This window comes from Dasypus novemcinctus, chromosome 10, assembly GCF_030445035.2.
Source record: "Dasypus novemcinctus isolate mDasNov1 chromosome 10, mDasNov1.1.hap2, whole genome shotgun sequence".
Taxonomy (NCBI): domain Eukaryota; kingdom Metazoa; phylum Chordata; class Mammalia; order Cingulata; family Dasypodidae; genus Dasypus; species Dasypus novemcinctus.
The window spans coordinates 55063537-55085268 of record NC_080682.1 but is presented as its reverse complement, the minus strand read 5'-3'; the positions used below and the strand labels follow the sequence as shown (position 1 = coordinate 55085268).

General features: G+C 42.8%; 1 protein-coding gene across 5 annotated transcripts in view; it reads left to right on the top strand.

The window, feature by feature from the left end:
- The window catches only part of IFTAP (intraflagellar transport associated protein), a 92729-nt gene that overhangs the window by 51916 nt on the left and 19081 nt on the right, over positions 1-21732 (top strand). For all 5 annotated transcript variants that reach the window (XM_004483175.4, XM_012521457.3, XM_058305556.1 and 2 more), the window contains 3 exons: positions 11788-11939; positions 13226-13297; positions 14856-14922. In XM_004483175.4, coding sequence (XP_004483232.2) covers positions 11788-11939; positions 13226-13297; positions 14856-14922 — 291 coding nt within the window. The remainder of the gene's footprint in view (positions 1-11787; positions 11940-13225; positions 13298-14855; positions 14923-21732) is intronic.

Below are 21732 nucleotides of genomic sequence, written 5' to 3'. Positions count from 1 at the left end.
CTGAGGAAACAGCCAGTACAGAGGCCCTGTGGTGACAGCAGTGCCTGGCCTGGTAAAAATAGTGAGGAGGAATGTGGCTGAGTGGCGGGAGCAAGGGTGAGAGGAACAGAGATGGGGGCGCACCAGCCTTGTAGGCTTTTTTGACCGTGGCCTTTTTTTTTTTTTTTCCTTGTAACTGCATCTTTGCACCCTTCTTATTTATGGCCTTTGTATACATTCCTAGACATGGAAATGCTGGTTCAAAGATATGCAGAATTTTAAGGCCTTGATTAAAATATTTCAAGGGAACTGATTAGATATTTTTGGCTTTGTAGTAAAATCTTTGCTCACATACTTAATTTTTTCTTTTAGGTAAGTTCTTGGATGTGGAAAGCTGGCTGAAAGATATGTAAATTGTCGAACCTTTGAGTAAATAGAAGATTTAAGGGAATAGATGATATGTTTCTTATAGACAGAGGCCATGTCTTAAAACTTCCTTAACTCCTCTTCCATTCTTCCATCCTAGCATAGTGTTAAATACATAGTGAATATTCAATATATAACTTGCTGGTTGAAGAGTTGAGAATCAATCTATATGACAGTCTTAATTTACATGTCCTTTAGAGTGGAGAATGAATATTTTCCCTTGATTTTTGGTGGTGACTAAACACACAGACACCAATACCCCTGTGCTGTTTAGGCTATTGTGTCATCTAGGCCAGGTAAGTGTGCCCAGTTGTTTGGTCAAGCAAGCACTGGGCTAACTGTAATACAAAAGCATTTATGGACTTTAGTTACCTTGACTTTACTGCAATTGTAAATCATAGATAGCTGATTATATTTACATCAATCAGAGATTGCCATCAGCAATGAGTGATGCTTTATCCAATGAGTTGAATGCTTTAAAAGGGGAAGTGATTCCAGCATTGAATGAGAATTTCCCAGCTTGTCTTTGGACAGCCAGCGTCTCCCAGAACTCGTCAAGAACCTTCATTGGACTTTCATTATAGCCCCTGGTCACAGCCTGCCTGCAGAACCTGGACTTGTGCATCCCCATGGTCATGTGAGAGACTCATAAAATTGCATACTATTGACAGATATCTCTTGTTGATTCTGTTTCCCTAGAGAACCCTGGCTAATACAGTCCCCAAATGGTTGGAATGCACCTAAATGTGGGATATGTGGTAGGCAATTGCTGTGAATTGGTTGATTCATGGTTTTGGATTGCGTTTCCTCTTCCCCGTTCTTCAGCATCTTCAATTGGTGCCTGGTACCCTCATCCTTCTTAGGTAGTTGGGGGATTTTGGGCTAATCACTTAGCTTCCTTGGGTCTCAATTCCCTCATCTTTAAAGCAAGGATGGAAGTAGCTGCTCTCTAAGGTTTTTCCCAGTTATTTCTTCATTTGTTATATCTTACTAACCATTTCTCATGTGTTGGAAGTTCCTATAAGAGAGGTCCCTGTTCTCCTTAAGCTTAGGAAGAGACAGCAATGAACAATTAAGCAAGATATTTTCAGATGATTTCTGGGCAGTATGAAGAAAAGGAAACAGGTCTGTATGATAGAGAGTGGCCTGGTTCTTTGACTCTGACCATACTGAGGAAATGAGTGAATATCAACGAATATCTGTACCTCTATCATTGTCTGGGTGTATAGAGAAGCTGGGACTCCACCCAAGCTGTCCTTTGTTTTGATTTCATCACAGTGTGGCATACTGAATTGGATTAGTGATGGTGATCACTAATCAAGGAGGTTCAAAAAGTGGAAGTATCCAATATCCATCAACTGGTGAATGAAAAGACAAAATGTGGTATAACCATGCAATGTAATATTTCTTAACAATAAAAAGGAGGGAGGCAATAATACAACATGGATGAACCTCAGAATCATTATGCCTAGTGAAAGAAGCCAGATACAAAAGACTATAAACAATAGAATTCAATTTAACATGGAATGTTTAGGAAAGGCAAATCTTCATAGCAACAGAAAGTAGATTAGTGGTTGCCTGTGGTTAGGATGGGAAAGCAGAGGGAGTACAAATGGGCACCAGTGACCTTTTTTGGGGTAATGGGAATGATCCAAAATTTAATTGTGATGATGGTTGTACAATTCTGTATGTTTATTAAAAATCATTGAATTGTACACTTAAAATCAATGAATTTTATGTTAAGTAACTTATACTCAATTGAACTGTAGAGAAGCAAAAGTACTTACTGTTCATGAATACTTAGAACCTTAACCTGTATTCTTCATTGGATGAGTATGCGACCTTGCTAACTCTGGGTTTGGCTTAAGTATTAAGTTTTTACATATCTGTAAATATTTACTATTAAGAAAATAAATAGTTTGTCCTTAGAGTTGTATGTTTCAAGCAGAAAAAGGATTGGGGTGCAAAAAGGAGCAAACTTCTTGTATGCAAAAAGATCCTACCTTGTACAGACAGTGTCGCCAGTGTCTGTCATCCTGTCATGGATTCTGGGACACATGGGAAGCAATGCTCAGAAATGCTGCATCTGCTCCTACTCTGGGCCTTTCTCATCTTGACTAAATTGTTTGGAAATGCAAGTTCATCTTACAGGGTGGCTATGTGTGGCCTCTTTCTACCAAACCGTAGCCCACTTGACAACTCACAGGCATGGTATATTATCTTTTTTCATAATTACAGAGATTGTTAAAAAAAGTTACTTAGGGCACACCAAATTATATGTAAAAGAACAGTAAGGATTGCAGTGGATAGATGAAGGGAGTATTCTGATATATCTAAAGGGAGGAAGCATAACCATTTGGAGATAGTGTGTTCATTTTTGTTTTAGAAACTCTATAAGAACTTTGTGGGTTTTTTTACCCTTAAATCTCTTCTATTTTCACCACCACTCCATAGCACCTAGGAGATATTGTGGGTTCAGATCCAGACTGTGGCAAAAAAGCGAGTCACATGAAGTTTTTGGTTTTCTAGTGCATATAAAAGTTTTGTGTACATAGTACTGTAGTCTATTGAGTGCAGTAGCATTTTATCTAAAAATACAATATACAGACCTTAATTAATTCATGTGACAAAGATACATGAAGTGAGCACATACTGTTGAAAAAATGGCACCAATAGACTTGCTTGATGCAAGAGTGCCACAAACCTTTAATTTGTAAAAAATGCAGTATCAGTGAAGTGCAATGAAGCAAAGCGCAGTAAAAAGGAGGTCCACCTGTACTTCTCACCCAGGTTACTGCAACAGCGCCATACTTTCTGCCTCAAATACCTGAACCACTCTGTTTCATTCTGATGTTTTTCCCAGGCCCTCCAAATGTTAGGCCCTTCAGGTGTTACTAAACACATACTCCGATCTACCTGGAAATGTTCTGAGATTCTTTCTCAGGCCTTGTGCTTTTCCACATTGGGGGCTTTGCTCACATAGCTTTCCCTTTGTGGAATAACCTACAGCTCAACCTGTAGAAACTGGAGCCAGCATCAAAGTCCAGCTCAGACCCCTCCTTTCTATGTGCAGGCTTTTGTGAGTCTCCCAAACTGTGATTTCACCTTTTTCTGTCTTCGTTATCTCTCATATCACCTGCCATAATCATCCTTTAATTTGGTGGTTTGTATACCTTACGTAATTTCCTAGTTTGTGAACTCTGTAAGGGTAGGTACTAGATTTTACCCATCTGAAAAGGTTATATCCTTTTAAATGATACCCATCTTTAAACTCAGAGTTTATGCCTAGGATATAACCTTTAAATAGAATGAACTGTATAACTCAAGCATCACTCAGGTTTTCTTCCAACTTTCAGCAACTGTTGGAGATTTGGACTTGAAGGGTATCGGGAATGAAAGAAAGAGAAAAGGGAGAAGAAAACAAGGAGAAATATAACAAGAGAGCTGGGATCAGGGGGTATGCGAGTAATGACTCCTCAGACAACTTTATTGTTTACAAGGGGGTCTTATATACCCCAGTGTATGTGCCTGTACACACGAACACTACCCTATGTGACATTAAGCATAAACATTAGCATTAACATAGTGTATTTGACATTAAGGAGCAATATGTATTAACTATCAGCATTACCCATAGTCTAAGGAATTTTAGAAAAAAATCTTATCTCAAGGTACAAAGTCTAAGTGTTCTAGTCACTACAAAAGGTATGAGCTCATCTTGTCTTTCAGCCTTTAACAGCTTCATCCCATTTGCAGGGAACTCCCAATCACTGCATTCCTTAGGTTGCAAGCGTAGTCATGGAGACAGCACCAGCATGGAGACAGCACCAGCATGGAAACAGCACGTCTCTCCCTGAGAGGCCACTGTGCCTCAGTTTCCAACAAGCAACTTTACATTCTTCACGTTTTCTCTAAGTGCTTAACACTGGACGTTTCAAAAATTTCAACTTACACCTAGTGTGTCTGTCTTCTCAGGCTTTTGACACACATTCTTCCAGGCCAGCTTGTACACTTGTGCCTTGGCAGGTTGGAATTATGCCTGTGAATAATGAGTCGATTATTATCCAGCCTGGGGGAAAGCACAATTATTCCTAACTGGCCAGCTGAGGTAATCCTCTCTTCCCTGTGCCCTTTCAAATGAAGAACATAAAACAGTTGGAATTCAGAGCACTGTGAAGGAAATTTAGACAAAACATTTGTCTGCTGAATTTAACTTCTTTGGATTTATTCTGATTTATGACTGATAGGTTTTTAAATTGCTTATTTAATCCTAACGACTATTGCTTCAGGGGAGGCCAGATACCAAGGAGCATATGATCAAGGAGCAGTGGAGTGAAGTAGTTTGGCTGGACAAATCAAGAACAAACATTATTGTCCAGAGAAACATTGCTCCAGGCTAAGAGTAAAACGTGAATATCACCCCCTGACTTTCAAAGTACTCAGCCTTGTTATAAACATGACTGTGTCTCCCCTATTCTCTTTGCAGAAAGCTTTTTGCTGCTCCCCAGTGTTGTGCAGAATTTCCCCCCATGAATTTTTCTTTCCTTCTAGCAATCTATTCAGTATCTCTCTGCAGCTGAGAGCATGCTCTTGATTTATATTGCTATTGACCAGTGTGCAGAAGAACAGGCACTCAAAGGTTGCTGGCAGGATCTACTCATGGATTCTGGGATTCGTTGTGTTGATCTATGAAAACTCTACTGTGGGAGTGAAAACTCCTCTAATCTTGTTGACACTACTCTGGCTTTTGTCTGAATGAATTTGAATTTTTTAAGAAGTTTCTTTCAAAATTGAGTTCTCTGAAAGCGATTCCTTTTACCTGGAAGGCATGTATCTAAATGTGGTTAGTGTCTAATTTATCAGGGAATCAATAGTTTCAACCTTTTCAAGGAGTGTGACCCTTGTCTTTGGCCTGAATTTAGCGGCTGTGGTTGTATTTGTGGCTTTGTAATGGTAATCCACCGGAAGCTCGTCTGTTTAGTATCAAAAGGAAATTGAAACTCCACTGCTTCAGAGTAATGAAACCTTTCTAAAGCTTTAGAAAAAACTTGTTCATCTATATGGAAGTTTTGACTCAGAAATACCCAAAGAAATGCTCTGTTAGGTCTCAATAACTTACTTGTTGTCTAAAATATTGCTGTTAGATTTCTGGAGTATATTATGTCTGACACTCATTTCAAAGCTTGGAACATTAGAGAGAAAATAACAGGGGGGAAAGATGTCTGATGCAAAACAGAAACAGAAGATGAGAGGAACACTTGGGTGGCACGTTTGGATTGCCATCAGGATAACTCTGGGAAACAGCATCTGGCTCTCTAATCAGGCTTTAGGCCACTTGGAATTCTGGGCTATGCCAACATCTGCCATTTTGACATTATCATATTGAAAGAGGCCTATTTTTCCTATCTCATCCTGCCAAGAGATTTATTATTTGCTGGACTTTTTTTTTTTTGGTGATAAAAATACATTATAAGGAGCACTACTGGGTCTTTGGCCAGATATAGTATGTACTCTTGTGAAATTACTTTCAAGGGTTAGGAAAGAAATTGTAGATCCAATTAGGGAGAGAACAAGTTCTTCTTTGCGTCTTCTTGAAGCCAGGTTCCTCTAGGTTCTTGGCTATGTTACATAAAAGTATTTAAAAACATGCTGATTTAGTTAGTTTATTGAGTAGTTTATTGAGGAAAATGGGAGAACAGAAACAGGAAAATAAACAGATAATGTGTCCTCAGCCATAGGTGTGGGCTGCTCCAGCCAGAGAGAGAAATTTGGCTTGTTTGGTTACCTTTTAAGCTACTAATTATTCCTCCCCTTGCTAATATTCAGGGGAGGGCCCCAGCTGTTTGCTGTTCTGATTGATTACCCCACCTGTCATTTCCCCCAGGTTCCAATGATGAGACCTCTTTAGGATACCTGGCGCTTAACCCTTGCCCTCAGACGAAATTTCGTTCCAAATGCAGTACTCACGGCTGGGTTCTCGCTGTATTTCATGGCCCTGTGTTTCGCAACCATGCTTTTTTTGCCAGGTCTTAGACTCATTTTCCCTTTTCCTAAACTAGCCTGCTTCATTCTGGTATTTAAAAATGAAAGCTGTATGTTTATGGAAGGAGGGACTTTTAAAAGGGTGGACAAGAAATTGTGTTAAATTTGAGACCCAAGTCAAAACTGTGATAGATGGTTCTAAGAGTAATTCAACATCAGTATCAGCATTAGCAGCTAATAATTCATTATATTTTGCTCTCTTTTTAGAAGGAGACCCCCTTGAATACCTGTCAAATAACCTACGTGTTTTATTGGAAATAGTATATGGTACATAAGTGATTATGAGAACAAATAGAGCTTGTCCTTATGAAACGTGTTATTCCTAGACATCACTGTGCTTTTCAAGTATTTAAGTCAATAGACTATTACAATATGCTGTGCTAGGTATATAGTATATTCTTGATAACTACTAGAGTTATGTTGTGCTAGATCTCAAGGATAAACAGGCAGAGCTGAAGCTATTCCACCTTACATTTCTTATTATGAAACAGTGCACTGAAGAATGGCCACTTTGGATTTATTTTGATTTATGGTTAGAAGTTTTCTTCTCTTTTAACTGTGGTTTCTCAGATAACTCCTTCTGTTTCCAAGCATCTCCATGCTTATCTTGCTCTTTATCAGTCAAAGTTTTAGCTCAAGGAATTGGCTGGCGAGTCTGAAATCTCTAGGGCAGCCTGTCAGGCTGAAAACTCTTGGGCAGAAGTTGATCTTCCTCCCAGAAACCTCCATTTTGCTCTTAAAGCATTTCATCTAACTGGATGAAGCCTGCCCAGATTATCCAAGATAATCTACTTTACTTAAAGTCAACCAAGTATAGATGTTAACCATATCTATGAAATACCTTCTCAGCTATATATAGATTAAAGTTTAATTGAGCAACTGGATACTATAGCCTAGTCAGGCTGGCACACAAAACTAATCACCTCATGTTCCATCCTGCTACCACTTTTTATTGTTGCCCTAAGACTGACTCAGGGCATCTTTATGGTTGTAAAAAAGGAAGAAGTGGGGGAAGATAAGTCTAAGACCATTGCTTATCTGATCCTCAGAGTTCTGATGACATCAGCAGTGTCCTTAATAACCCTCCCATCACCTTACTCCCCTATCCCTGCCCTTTTCTCCCCAGGAGCCTAGGCTGGTACTTTACACCTGTTCCTGTCTTCATTCATCCAAATATTTAAATGGCAATATGCAATAGATGTTGAGTGTATATAATGGAGAGAAAAGGACATGGTCCCTGCCTTCAAATTGCTTAAAGTCTCCAGAGGAGAAGACATTAACCTAGGAATCATACAAATATACATCTGTAGTAAGTGCTGTGAAGGAGAGCTCCATGGCATGAGAGACTATACAGTAGGAGAACTGCCCTTGTCCAAGAGAAACTCTAGAAGCAGATCTGAAAGAAGAGGCAAATAGCTTCTAGTGGGAAGAAGTGAGAGAAGGCCAATGCAGATGGGTCTCAGCAACAGAGGGCATTGAATGGTGCAGTTTCAGACGGGAGAGAAAGATGGGAGCAAGCTCCTGGGAGGAAATACACAAAACCACCTAAGTCTGACTTTCCTTGAAATGTGGCTAAATCTGTTCTTCTTGGGGAACAGAGATGGTCTAATGCAGTTATTTTCAGAGGTGTGTGGTGGTAAATGGGGAGTGTGGCATGTTACCTATTTTTAATTGAGGTTTGTGTAAGATTTCATTTACAAAATGTTTCCATTACTAGAGAAAGTTGGAAAGCCTCTGGTCTGGTGAAAACAAAAGAACAACACTATGAGTCATCCTTTATAAAAGTTTTGTTCTTTCTTACTAATAAATCAGAAAACAGGAAAACCCAAAAACTTAAATCTCAATTTATTTTTATTTTTTACAACAGGTTAGGAATGTAGCGGGAAAAATTTAGGGATTGTATTCTATATTATTCAAGCTAGGCTAGGCTATACCCTATTAACAAACAAACAATCCCTAGAATTTCAGGGGTTTAACCAGTGGAAGTTTATTTCTTGCCCCTGCCACATTCTGCTGTGGGTTGGGCAACTCTCCTTGCGTGTGCCTTTTCAAGTAGTGACTTAGGGATCCAAAATCTATTCATCTTGTGATGCTGCCATCTTATATACATGGCTTCCAAGGTTGCTCTGGAAGGGACAGAAAGACCACAGACAGTTGTGCAGGGAGTTTTGTGAACAAACCATCTATTACACGTGGCCTAAATTTGTCTCAATCTAATTTGCAAGAAAGGCTGAGAATTGTAGTCTTTTGCTGCTTCCAGGAAGAGGGATGAAATAAGATTTGGTGAATACATCTTTTGCACAAATTTTCCCAGGGAGGAATGAAACCGAAGTTGAAGATCATAGGTGATAGTAATGGCAAAGGACAGAGAAGTCCTCTCTGGAAAAGGAAGAGTCATTGGAGACATTGAAAAACCAAGAATTGCCTGTAGGGATTTGCTATGGCAAATCCTACAAGATAGGTTCAGGAGCAGAGTGAAACAAGTTGGTGAACCCTGTCCCATTCCCTTACTATACTCTACCATGAAAAGTTTCCAGAGACGTTTTTTTTTTTTTTTTTTTTTTAATCTGTGAACCTCCTTAGGCAGCTATCTAACTGAAAAATGGCCATGTTTGTTTCTCCTGAGCCATCAGTTGCATGGCATCTAAATTGGTAAGATTCTTGGTGTTCTAATGATCACAGCCTGGTGCACTCTAGCTAGAATCTCATATTTGCTTCTGAATATTGGTGGAATTGGTAGAATTAAGATTTCAGTAGAAGGAGTGTTACTAAACAATAGTGTCCCTGTGTTAAATTAAGAGTATACTTGGCCAAATTTGTTAAAACTAGATATAGTATTCTTCCAGTTTCCAGTTAATCAGGTATCTAACCCATTTTCACCATGACCAAGTGATGTGAGCCTTACATTTATATTAAACTAAAACCACTTTATTTTAATTATTTTCCTTTTTTTTTTACTGTTGAAATGTTGCTGAGGAAGGACAATTTTAGGCAAGAATTAGCTGTGGTTAAAAAAATGTAGCAGCTTAACTTGATTATGCATTAATCAACAAAAGCTAGCATTTAGAAGATATGTAACAAACCCTAGTCAGAGTGACTTGGAAGGTAAGAGTGATGTCCTTAGAATATATCCATTGTCAATCATTCTTTTACTGCATGGTTTGTCATTAGGAAATACATCTGATAGTGAAGGGAAATCACATTTGAACTTCCAGAGACCTGACAATGACTCCATTTCTGTCACTTGGCCTTTTTTAAATACCTTTATCACTCTTCTAGTGATTGCTGGCCTAGATTCTTTATTTGCTGTTGTCGTTTGCAGCAAGCGAGTTCCAGTTTTGGAATATACTTTGCACTCTTGGTTCTTTCCCTACTATAGTAAGCTTTTCTTCTTTGTCTCCTTTTGGGTCTTCTCCCTCCTCCCCCATCCTGCTTCTTTGTTTTTCTATTCTCTAAGGATTCTTTCCCTTCATTTGCTATACTATTTTAGGTGGCCTAGCACAGTGCCCCTAAAGTGTTCTAGAGTCGGAAGGCCTGGGTTCAAATCCCCACTCACCATTTACTAGTTGTGTACCCTTGAGCAAATTACTTTACCTGTGGGCCATGGTTTCCTCATCTGTAAAGTGGTGATGGTTAATAGTACTTATATGTAGGTTGTTGTGAGGCTTCATTGGGATAATTGGCATCCAATAAATGTAAACTCTTATTAATTTTGTTTTTTTCTTATTAATTTTAATATTACTACTAACAATGGCTTAAACCATCCTGCCAGTGTAATTGACTACTAGTAGATCTTTACCTACAGCTATGATGTCTCTTGCCATTTTAGCCTAAATTTGCACCTGCCTTGAGGACGTTTCCACCAGGATTTCTCATGGGACATCAAATGCAATATGGCCAAAGCTAAATTCATCATCCCTCACCAAACTTGTTCTATTTCTTTTCCCTCCACATTTCTGTTAAGGCCATTGTGATATAATTTTCTCAGTCTCTTAATTTAGGATTAATCTTAGTCATTTTCCTTATTCTAAGGATATAGTAATGAATGTGCCAGATTTAGTACAAGGATGTTCATTGTTTATAATTTTAAACAACTAGGTATAAGAGATTGGTTAAATAAATTTATATTTATGCAGTGGAATTCTCTATAACCACTAAAATAAAAATATTCAATAATATGGAAAGATATATTAAGTGTAAAGTTATGATACATTACAATATGTACAGTATGATTACATTTTGATTTTTTGAAATACATGGATGCACAGAAAAAAGAATAGAAATATGGCAACTGAAAAATTTTTGTTTTGGTTTTTCTGACTTGTGGAATTGTTAGAGGTCTGCAATAATTAACAAGGTGTAGCTCAGTTTCCCCTAATATGCACTGGGGTAAGGCTAACCCCATCCCCCATAAGCCTACATGCCTAAGGGCATGGCACTTCGCCACAGGTTAAATAAAGAGTCCATATAGAGACTGGAGTAAAGGGAAATGAAAACCTTCCCTACCTACATATCAGAGGGAGATAAAATTCCTACAGAACAAAGAAACATCTGCTCCTGCAGCATCCCAAAAAACCATAGTTCCCTAACCCACTATCTTCTAGTCACTATCAGGGAAAGTTTTCACCTCTAGGGCTTCCTATTGGCCCCTGCCCCTCACTGGGACCCTCAACCACCTCCCACCAACTATCATTTCCCTGCCTACGAAAGTTCTGTATAAATTCAGGGCCCCCCCTTCCAGGAGTGGGCTGAAGTCTCTCTTCAGACCCCCACCATGCTGGTGGGGGAACTGAAGTCTATTCTTCAGACCCCCTTCGTTGGGAGAGCTTCTCAATAAATCTTTCTTTGTCTATAGTCATTTCAGTCTCTGTGTCCCAGTAAGCGCTGTATTTTCTCCAACAGGAATAACGAGTGACTTTCAAATTTAATTTTTTTCCCTCTTGCAAATTTTCTAAAATCATCCATACATTCCATAAGGAAAAAAATCCATTTCAAATTTAGAAAAAAATGGATGGGTAATAATTTACTCTTGAAAATGTCTAAGAGTTTTGCAGATACTTACTTAATTGACCTTATAACAATGGCCAAGAACAATGCTGGGTACATAGTAGGCACTCAAATATTTGTTGAATGCTGAGTGAAATAGTTGTAGTTTTCTACGTTTTTTTAAAAAAATAACTTTGTAATGTTAAGAGTACTTACTGCCTCAAGCATAGTTTCTAGAGTTCTTTGAAAGGTAATCTTTTTTTGGATGAATGGATTTCAATAAACACAAAGTAAACCAGATTGGGTGTGCTGGCTGTTTCCTAATATTATGTAACTTATCATTTCACATTTCAGATAATGTGACTAGAAGAGGAACATTTGAAACTGATTCTTCAGGTAACACGTTCACCTCAGTAAAATTTCCACGTAGAAATGTACCAAATGACCACCATCTTAGAAATAAAGCCGCCTTTCTTTGTACTCCATCACAATGTTCAGAAGAACAGGTAATACAGCAGCACATTTATAAAAAAGGCCTGAGGGGGGAAAACATTCTTAATGGATGACAAAAAAAGAGACCTTAAGAACTTAAGAAATATTGGATCATTATTAGATCAGTAACTCAGACTCCTAATTCTAGAAAGAGTGAATGCCATTGGGACACTTTATTGAAAATCATTGTTACAGTTCATGATTTTAGTAGCCAGCCTTTATGACAGTAAAATGGGGTAATGAGGTGGGAGGTGTTCCTGTTTTACACATGAGAAAACGGAAATCAAGTAATCTCCTCTAGGTTATACTATGAATAAGTCTACAAGACAGAAGTGAAAGAAATTTGGTATCCCCATTTTTCATTAAAAGCCTCTTAAGGATCTGCCATGTATGTTTTTCTTGAATTTATCTGTATATTTTAGCTTATCCTCTGTTTGGGATAAAAAAGATCCTTTTACAACTCTTGATGTAACATGGGACTTTCTTTTACTTCTTCTGGATTCATCTGTTTTTCAAGTAGAATTCACTATACTGATTTCTCTGAGATTTGGTCATTAAATGTTGGGTGCTCTCTTCCTAATCTTCAAGATTTGTAGACTATGCACATTCTCTTTAGCTATAGTTTTAAATTATCAAATAATAACCAGAAGCTGTTCTATTTTCTAAGCCATTTGAGTTTCTACTTTCTAGCTCATCAAGTCTTCACTATGATATTGTGCACAGAATTGTATATGTTATTGTGGTTTTATACAAGGTAACAAATATCTCTGTTAAAATGTATGTATATACAGCAGAGGTCTATAATTCTATATTGCCAGAATTTGCTTCCAGTAAGGTGATTGTGGGAAATGATTTTTTTTTTTTTTCTGGAGGATACATTTTCTTTTGGTCATTGGGATTATATTATATATTAAGCCTTTGACCAGTACGTGAGAGGCAAGGAATTGTTGAACAGTTTTATTTTCCAATAACTTGAAAATTTGTCCTTCAGGTTTTATGGGGATGGGATGGAATATGGGATAATGAGGTGGGAAGTGTTACTGTTTTACACACGAGAAAACTGAGGTCAAGTAATCTACTCTAGGCTACATTGTGAATGAGTCTGCAAGACAGAAGTAAAGATCAGATCTCCTGAAATCTGTTCCCTGATAACTGCTATGGTTTAGTGAATCTGGTTCATATGCACAGCTAATTAACAAAAAACAGAAGAGGAGTTTTGTCCTCTCAAGGGCTATGGGATTAGCTCCTTTATTTTCAGTTGTTTCATTTTCCCATCAATATGTCTCCACTGTCTTTTCAGATAATAATGCATGAAGGCCAAAAAGTTGACAGTTCCTTTCAAGGTGATCTGAGTCAAGCAGGAAAGGTGAAGGTAACGCATGGTTCCATTTTTTTCCATTGCAAAAATAACAAAAACACAGGGTTCTTGCTGTTGTTCAAATAAAGTTGGAGAATTCAGTTGTTGGTATAAAAAAAAAATTTTTTTTTAATTGGTGTTTTAGTACCTTAAAATATCTTAGTGTGGCTGGGTTCTGGGTCTTTTTTCCTCAAAGCTTAACAAATGGAAGGGGTGCTTTGACAGAGAAACATACGACTAGTTCCCCTCAGCATACAACATTAAACAAAATAACAATACAACAGCTTCTCAAAAATTTTTTAGAGAAGTTGTATGTTTATAGAAAAATAATGCAGAGTACAGAGTTCCCATACAGACTCCCTTCCCCCAGTTTTTCCTATTATTAACACTTTGCCTTAGTGTGGTACCTTTGTTACAATTATTGTAATTATACTATTAACTGTAGTGCATAGGTTACATTAGGGTTCACTACTTATTTACAATTTTATGGTTTTAAAATTTTTTATCCCAATGAGGATTCCCAAATTTTAGTACTGAAACCATCACTTAGAAGCCGAATGTATTGCTGTCACGTGGATGCCAAGAATTAACTGCATTTATATATTTACAAACTATGGAAGTGACCAATCTGATCTCCTAAGTAATAGCCATAGACTAGCAGATAGAGTTGGGGAAAGAAAGACCCAGCCTGTCTTTTGAATTCCAATTAGGAAATTTAAATTTGTAATTTGAAGGCATTTTGCTATGCACTTGTTTTAGCTCATGACCATAAAATACATTGCGATATTATGCCTTTCCGCCACTGGATCTCCTTCACACCAGTGGTGAAATAATTTTCTTATTTATGCTCTTTGATATACACCTGAGAGGAATTCATTTGTGTCTGAAATGTTACCATTTTGTTAATCTAAAATGTCTCATTGTCTGCTTGCTGTGGAAAGCAGCATTCTGTGTGGAACAGTTTTTCACTAAAATGCTGCTTTTGTGTCTGTAAAGGTCATTTGCTCTGCTTTTTACCTTTGAAGTAATTTTCAGTTTTATTTGCTTGAAAGAGAGAACACTTGATTTTTTTGCCCTACTCACCTCTCTTGTGATTTACCGGGGGCAGGATGAATGAACCGCTGTCTCCTGCTTTCTTTGGTTTCTTCTCTCTGGCTTTTCAGAGTGCTATAAGTAAGCATGCTGTTATGAGAAGAGCCATACTCTCCATTACTATTTGCTTGGAAACAAAAGTAAAACAACAACAGTAACAACAAAACTATACTGTTTTGTACTATTATGGTGATGACATATATTCTGTGATAGAATTTGCAAGAAAGCCCATTTTCACCCTTTTGGTATGGAGATCTTACTATAGGGTCTACAAAATTCAGGCCAACCTCCAAATTTATTGCTTCTTTCAGGAAGAAGGAAAGCTGGGTGACCACAAAGGACTTTAGCTGGGACTCAGAAGTTAATGAGAAAAGTGGATTTAGCTACTCAGCTGAGTGTTGTGGAAGTGGACATGTTGACTCTTAATTGCATTTTTCCTTTAGGTCTAATATGCATAAAAATGATGCCAATCCTTTTCTAGGTAGACAATTTTCTAGAGTTGGAAGACTTGAACATGGATGAAGAGAGAAAGCCACAAATGAGCCAGGGTATGCTTTCTACTTTTCTTTATATATATACTGCTTGACCCCTTTCTAGAAACCTCTAATAACACTTTAGAGAGCTTCCTTTTTTTTTTTTTTTTAAAGCAATTCCTATCACTGTCTTCTCTGAGAGACAACTGGAGTTGTGATTTTTTTTTTATATTGAAGATTACAGCTTAAAGGTTATATAACCATTAAAGATTGTAAAGCCTTTCGTCTTAAACCAAAACCAAATAAAGGCAACCCCTTCTCAACCTACCATGCGATTGATTCTTGAGTATTTGTTTCAAGTAGAGCTGTTTTTAAATCAAACCCTTATTTTCTAGAAGCTCAATGTTATAAACTGAGTGTTACCGCCTTTCTCCACCCCTCCTCCCCTTCCAGCCCCCGCCGTCCTTCCCGCCAGTCCCGCCCATATTGCCAACCCACAATCTGCCCTCTTCCCCAATAACTGCTTACCTCAGGTCTATCCATCAGCTTCAACCTATCCACAGCTGCCCCTTAGCCAGCCCTCCCTTCATCACACCCCTCCCTCTACCCAACCCTATATAGCTAAGTGTACTTCTGTAATAAAGCAGACCTGTTCCTGCGCTCAGGCGGTCTCTGTGGTTCTTTCCTAACCGCGCGTCCCCCACGCCTGGAGAGCCCCGGTGCTCTCTCCCTGGAGCACCCCCCGCCGGCGGTCCGGTAGGAGCTGACCCCCCCGACTCTTGGGCCTGAGCGAGACAGAGACCTCCCCGCTCAGCAACAACTGGCGCCCCCAACGTGGGGCAGCTCCTCCCCTGGCCCCTCTCTGCTGCTGCTGCTGCTGCTGTGATCGTCTTCCTCTCCAGGTAGGGACCCCTCGCCCGGACGAGCCCCAAGGGACCCCTCGCCGTCGTCCCGTCCCTATCCCGTCATGGGCGCCTCTTTGTCATTGTGTCAGGCGCCGCAAGTCAGAGCCCTCGCTGCCCTGCTCGATGCCAATGGAGTCCGCGTCTCCTTGCGGCAGCTCCAAAAGTACTGGGATCTCTTGCTCCCTTTTAATCCGTGGCTCGCCACCTGCCAACTCTGGAGCCCGGACACATACTCGCGACTCATAGATCGAGTCACCTCCGCCATGGAGCACGAGAAACGCACCTTCCCAGCAGGCCTCTTACCCGTTCTCGTTGCCATTCGCGCCTGTCTCCTTGGCACTCCGACCGAGGCCGTTTATGAAGCTTCTCCTAAACGGCCTCTAGACTGTGATCCCGATGAGCCCGCCGACACTGACTCTCTGTCTAACCAACTTGCTGCCGCTCTCGAGCGCAAACCTCCCCGCCCGACCTCCCCGCAGCAGACAGAAACCATTCCTGCCGCTCCCCAAGATGGCGGACTTCTGCCTTCTTCCCCCACTTCTGCCCAAGATGGCGTGCATCTGGCTTCTTCTTCGCCGGTGTCCTCTTCCCGCCTCTACCCGCCTCTTCCTGCCCAGTCAACATCCGGTTCAGGCCCGGAAACTGCGTGGTCACCATCTTCCACTAAACCGGAAGCACCCCTCGCGCCATCTTGTCCACTGTTGGATGTCGCAGCTTCGCCATCTTGGCTGGCGCCTGGAAGGGTCCCACCGCCATTTTGTTGTCGCCCGGAAGCCGCTAAGCCGCCATTTTCTCACCCGTGTTCCGCTTATCCCTTGCCGCCGCCGTACGGCAATAGCCCTTCACCTGCCTTGGCTGCTCCATCAGTCCCTGGTGCCATGTCTTCTCAAACCCCCCAGCTGTATCCGTTGAATCCTCAGCCCACACAGCAGCGACCCCAAACTTGGCTACCCTTTACAGCGGAAGAGGTCAGGACCCTCCGCAAAGCTGTAAAGGAAGACGGAATTGGCAGCCCTTATGCGCAGCAACTACTTGAGGAGTTGGGGACCCAACTCGTTCTCCCATATGACTGGATTGCACTAGCCCCTGCCATCCTGACGCCGGGTCAATTTATTGAATGGCGCGCCCATTACCAAGCGGCTGTTGACCGGCAAATCGTGGAGAATGCCCAAGCCGGCGTCCTCGATCCCTCCGACGCATACACGGGTACCAACAATTATTCAAACCCTCGTTCTTATCTCGAAATTGACCCAGGGTTTTGGCATCGGGTAAAAGTCCTCGTCCAGCGGTCATTCTCTCTAGTTTCCACCAAGCAGCCCACCAAGCTCGCGCAGCTGCTTCAGGACCCCAATGAAACTTTCCCAGCGTTTGTCGCCCGCGTCCTGGAAGCTTGTCAGTGGAAGATTTCCCGCGAGGATGCCCAGTTTGCGCTGGCCAAAGAACTTATTATAGACGGGTGCCTTGCGCCGTTCCGGGACGTAGTCCTTCCCATACGCGACAAAGCTCTGCACGAATGGGTCCTTGCTTGCCGTGACGTCGACCCACAAGTCAAAACGCTCACCGCTGCCTTTGCCTCTGCCATGGCTGTTTCATCCGGCCCCACTTCCGTCTGCTTTCGTTGCAGCCAGCCCGGCCACTTCGTCCGCGAGTGCTCTCAGCCAGGCCCAGCGCCCCGCTCAGACCCGCCGTTGCGACGACCAAGGGGCCTTTCTACGCCATGTCCGCGTTGTGGGAAAGGATATCACTGGGCCCGTGATTGTCGTGCTAACCAGAATCCCCAGCAGCCTTTAAACTCCCAGCAGGGCAGGCCTCAGCCCCGCCCTCAAGAGGCCCTCAGGAAAATTCCCAAGCCATAATGTGGACAATGCCCATCACGCACCGCCAGAGACCCTCATTAGAGCTTAAAATGGATGGGCAATGGCTCGATGGGCTCCTGGATTCTGGCGCTGAAGTCTCCTGTGTTCCCTTCGAGATTGCCGCATTCAATCACTGGCCCCTCGAAACCGGCCCTCAAGTCATCGGCGCCACAGGAGCCACTGCCTCCTGGAAAACATCCCAGCCTCTGCATTGGAGCGACCGAGAAGGCCATGAAGGCCAAATTCGTCCACTCGTCCTCTCGTCAGTCCAGACCATCTTATGGGGGAAAGATGTCCTCAGCCAGCTAAAGGCCCGAATCACCACAGAAGCCTTCTCAGCCGCGCTGCCCCCCCCCCCCCCCTTCTAGGGGCCACTGCTCCCATCTCAAAACCTGACCCTATCCCTCTGGAATGGGACACAGAGGAGCCCATCTGGGTCGAGCAGTGACCCTTGCCAGCTCACAAACTGCAGGCTCTCTCTGCCCTCGTCGAAGAGCAGCTACAAGCAGGGCATATAGAGCCGTCCACTAGTCCCTACAATGCACCAGTCTTTGTCATTAGCAAAAAGAACACCGGCAAATACCGCCTTCTCCACGACCTCCGTGAGATCAACAAACATATTAAGCCTATGGGGTCACCTCAACCAGGATGCCCGCACCCCACCGCAGTCCCCCAGCATTTTCATGCGGCAACCATCGACATCAAGGACTGCTTTTTCTCTATTCCTCTTCATCCCCGGGACTGTCCGAGATTCGCATTCACGGTTCCACGCATCAACAACCAAGGCGCAGCTCAGCGATTTCAGTGGCGCGTATTGCCCCAAGGCATGCGCAACAGCCCGACTATGTGCCAACTGTATGTCAACCATGCTGTTGAGCCGCTGTGCTCCAAGTTCAATCCGGAGCACACATACATCCTCCACTACATGGACCACCTCCTTTTAGCAGCGAGCTCCAGTGCGCTCCTCAATGATCTGCTCTCGGCAATAATAGCAAACCTCTCCAGCCTCGGGCTTACTGTGCAGTCTGACAAAATAAACCTCCAGCCTCCTTTTCAATTCCTAGGCTTTCATTTTCACCGGTTCATCCAACCTACAAGCCCAAAGCTCCACCTCTCTCAAAAGATGACATTAACTGAACTCCAACAGCTCTGCGGGCAAATTAATTGGCTTCGCTCGGCGCTCCCTATCACAACAGCACAAATGCAGCCCCTCTTTGAGCTCTTGCAGACCAAGGATAGCCCACCAACTGCAGTCACTCGCAACATCACCATCACCCCCGCTGCCCGAGAAGCCGTCCAACAGGTCAGCGCCGCTCTACAGCAATGCCGCCTAGAGCGGTTCTCCCCTGACCTTCCAATTTTTGCTTTAGTCCTGCCGACGCCGGTCACTCCCACGGGTCTCTTATGGCAAGATGGCCCCCTCCTCTTTCTTCATACGTCAAAAAGCAAGCTCCCAAAAATCTGCCCTTTCATAAGGGCCTGGATCGTGTTGGCCACTGACTTAGTACTTCTCTCCATACAAACGTATGGCATCCCGCCACACACCATTGTTTGGCCTTTAGATGCCAAGGAAGTTATCTCCCTCATCATGAACAATGCCCAAATGCAAAGCCTAGTAGAACTCTTTCGTGGCTCCTTTGACAACCACTATCCTCATCACCGATTGCTGCAGGGAATGTCTCAATTGGCGTTTTCCAACCCGTTCCGTCCATTGCCCGCACGGAACCCAATCCCTTCAGCCATCACTGCCTTCACAGATGCCTCAAAAACGGCGTTTGCTGCCATCATATACACTCCTGGGAATCCTGAGCCACGGCAACTGCTGTTCGCAAATGACTTTTCTGTTCAAGTGGGCGAGCTTCTAGCTGTCGCTGCAGTCCTAACAGTTGCTTCCCTTCTGGGTATTGTGGGAGCAGGCACAGGGATCGCCACCCTCGCCACACAGTCCTCTGCCCTCTCCTCTCTCAGACAGGCCGTTGACGAAGATATTACCTATCTTCGTAATGCTGTAAAATACCTAAAAGACTCTCTTAACTCTCTCTGAAGTAGTTCTCCAGAACCGTCGCGGTCTCGACCTCCTCCTCCTTAAAGAAGGGGTTCTATGTGCCGCCCTTGGAGAAGAATGCTGCATATACGCCAACTCCACCGGCCTGGTCGAGGACAACCTGAAGAAAGTCCAAGAGGGACTAGATAGACGCCGCAAAGAGCGAGAAAACGCAAAATATTTTTCCAGTGTTTTCCATACCCTCCTCCCATACCTCCTTCCATTCCTAGGCCCCCTTATCATCATCCTTTTAGCCCTCACTGTGGGCCCCTGGGCCATCAGAAGGATAGTCCACCTTGCCAAAGACCAAGCCAATGCAGTGTTCAGCTCCTTTGTACAAGTCCACTACCAACGCCTCGCCACCGCTGAGTCCCCCCCCAGCCGTCCTCCACATCCCTTCCACCCGCGCCACCTGCTCCAGACCGTATGCCTGTAGCTTCTTGTCTTCCTCCCCCTCGGGCGAGGGATTCAGGGGCACCACGGGCCCGTTTCGCTGGCAAGGCTCGGCGCGCGCCAGGCGCCGGCGTGCGCCGACCCTAATGGCGGGCACATGCATCCTGGCCAGATGCTATGTCATCCGCTCACGGCCAGCCGGTCCTCGTGGTCTCCCCCCACCCCTCGTCCTATTCCAGTACCCGTCCTTATAACCTTCTTTTTCTCCCCCTCCTCATAATCCTTATCTCTTGTTGCTGCGCACGCCGAGTCATTCACACCCACCGTGCGCACCAAAACTTGTTGCTTCTATTTCCTTTTAAAACAAAAGGAGCAATTGTTACCGCCTTTCTCCACCCCTCCTCCCCTTCCAGCCCCCGCCGTCCTTCCCGCCAGTCCCGCCCATATTGCCAACCCACAATCTGCCCTCTTCCCCAATAACTGCTTACCTCAGGTCTATCCATCAGCTTCAGCCTATCCACAGCTGCCCCTTAGCCAGCCCTCCCTTCATCACACCCCTCCCTCTACCCAACCCTATATAGCTAAGTGTACTTCTGTAATAAAGCAGACCTGTTCTTGCGCTCAAGCGGTCTCCGTGGTTTTTCCCCAGCCGCGCGTCCCCCACGCCTGGAGAACCGGTGCTCCCTCTTGGGGCAACCCCCGCCGGTGGTTCGGCAGGAGCAAGCCCCCCCGACTCTTGGGCCTGAGCGAGGACGAAACCCCCACGCTCAGCTACAACTGAGATTATTTTTAAGGGCTACAAAGAATATCAGTTGATCATAAAAATCATAGTGTTGGAGAAAATACAGCTCTTACTGGGATACGGAGACTGATTGACCATAAGGAAAGAATTTATTTTTTGAGAAGCTCTCCCAACGGAGGGGGTGTGAAGAACAGACCTCAGTCCCCCCATCAGCATGGTGGGGGTCTGAAGAAAGACTTCAGCCCACTCCTGGAAGGGCGGGACTTGAATTTATACAGAACTTTCCTAGGTGGGGGAATGACAGTTAGTGGGAGGGGGGTTGAGGGTCTGAGTGAGGTAGTGAGGGGGTGGAGGAAGTCCATGGCTTCTTGGAATGCTGTTGGAGCAAATGTTTCTTTTGGTTTTAAAGAGTTTGTAAAAAGTGAAGGTTTCTGTCTTCATCTCCCTCTGATATGCAGGTAGAGGTAGTAAAGATTTCCATCTCCCTCTGACACGCAGATGGTGAAGATCTCTATCTCCCTTTACTCCTGTCTCTATGGGGTTACTTTGTTTAACCTGTGGGAAAGTGCCACATGGGGGATAGGGTTTACCTTTTTCCCAGTGCATATCAGGGGAAACTGAGGTGCAGCTTGTAAATTGCAAACCTCTAACACATAGAAATATCAGAATTGAATGCAAAAAAATCCAAAAATAATATCTACATTTTTGATTTCATAAATATTTATTAAATATGTAAAAACAAACATGTAATATTAAAGCTGTATTATAAATAAATCCTCCTGGTTTTCTGCCTGGGCTGTACCGGGGAAGAGGGCTTCTTAATGCTAGTCAGTTTTTATTAATATAGATCATGCATATTTCCTTTTCTGGTCAACGCTTTTATGTAAGCACAGGTATCCTTTGTTGCTCAGAGGACCTCCAAATTGTATTCAAAATTAGGGTTAT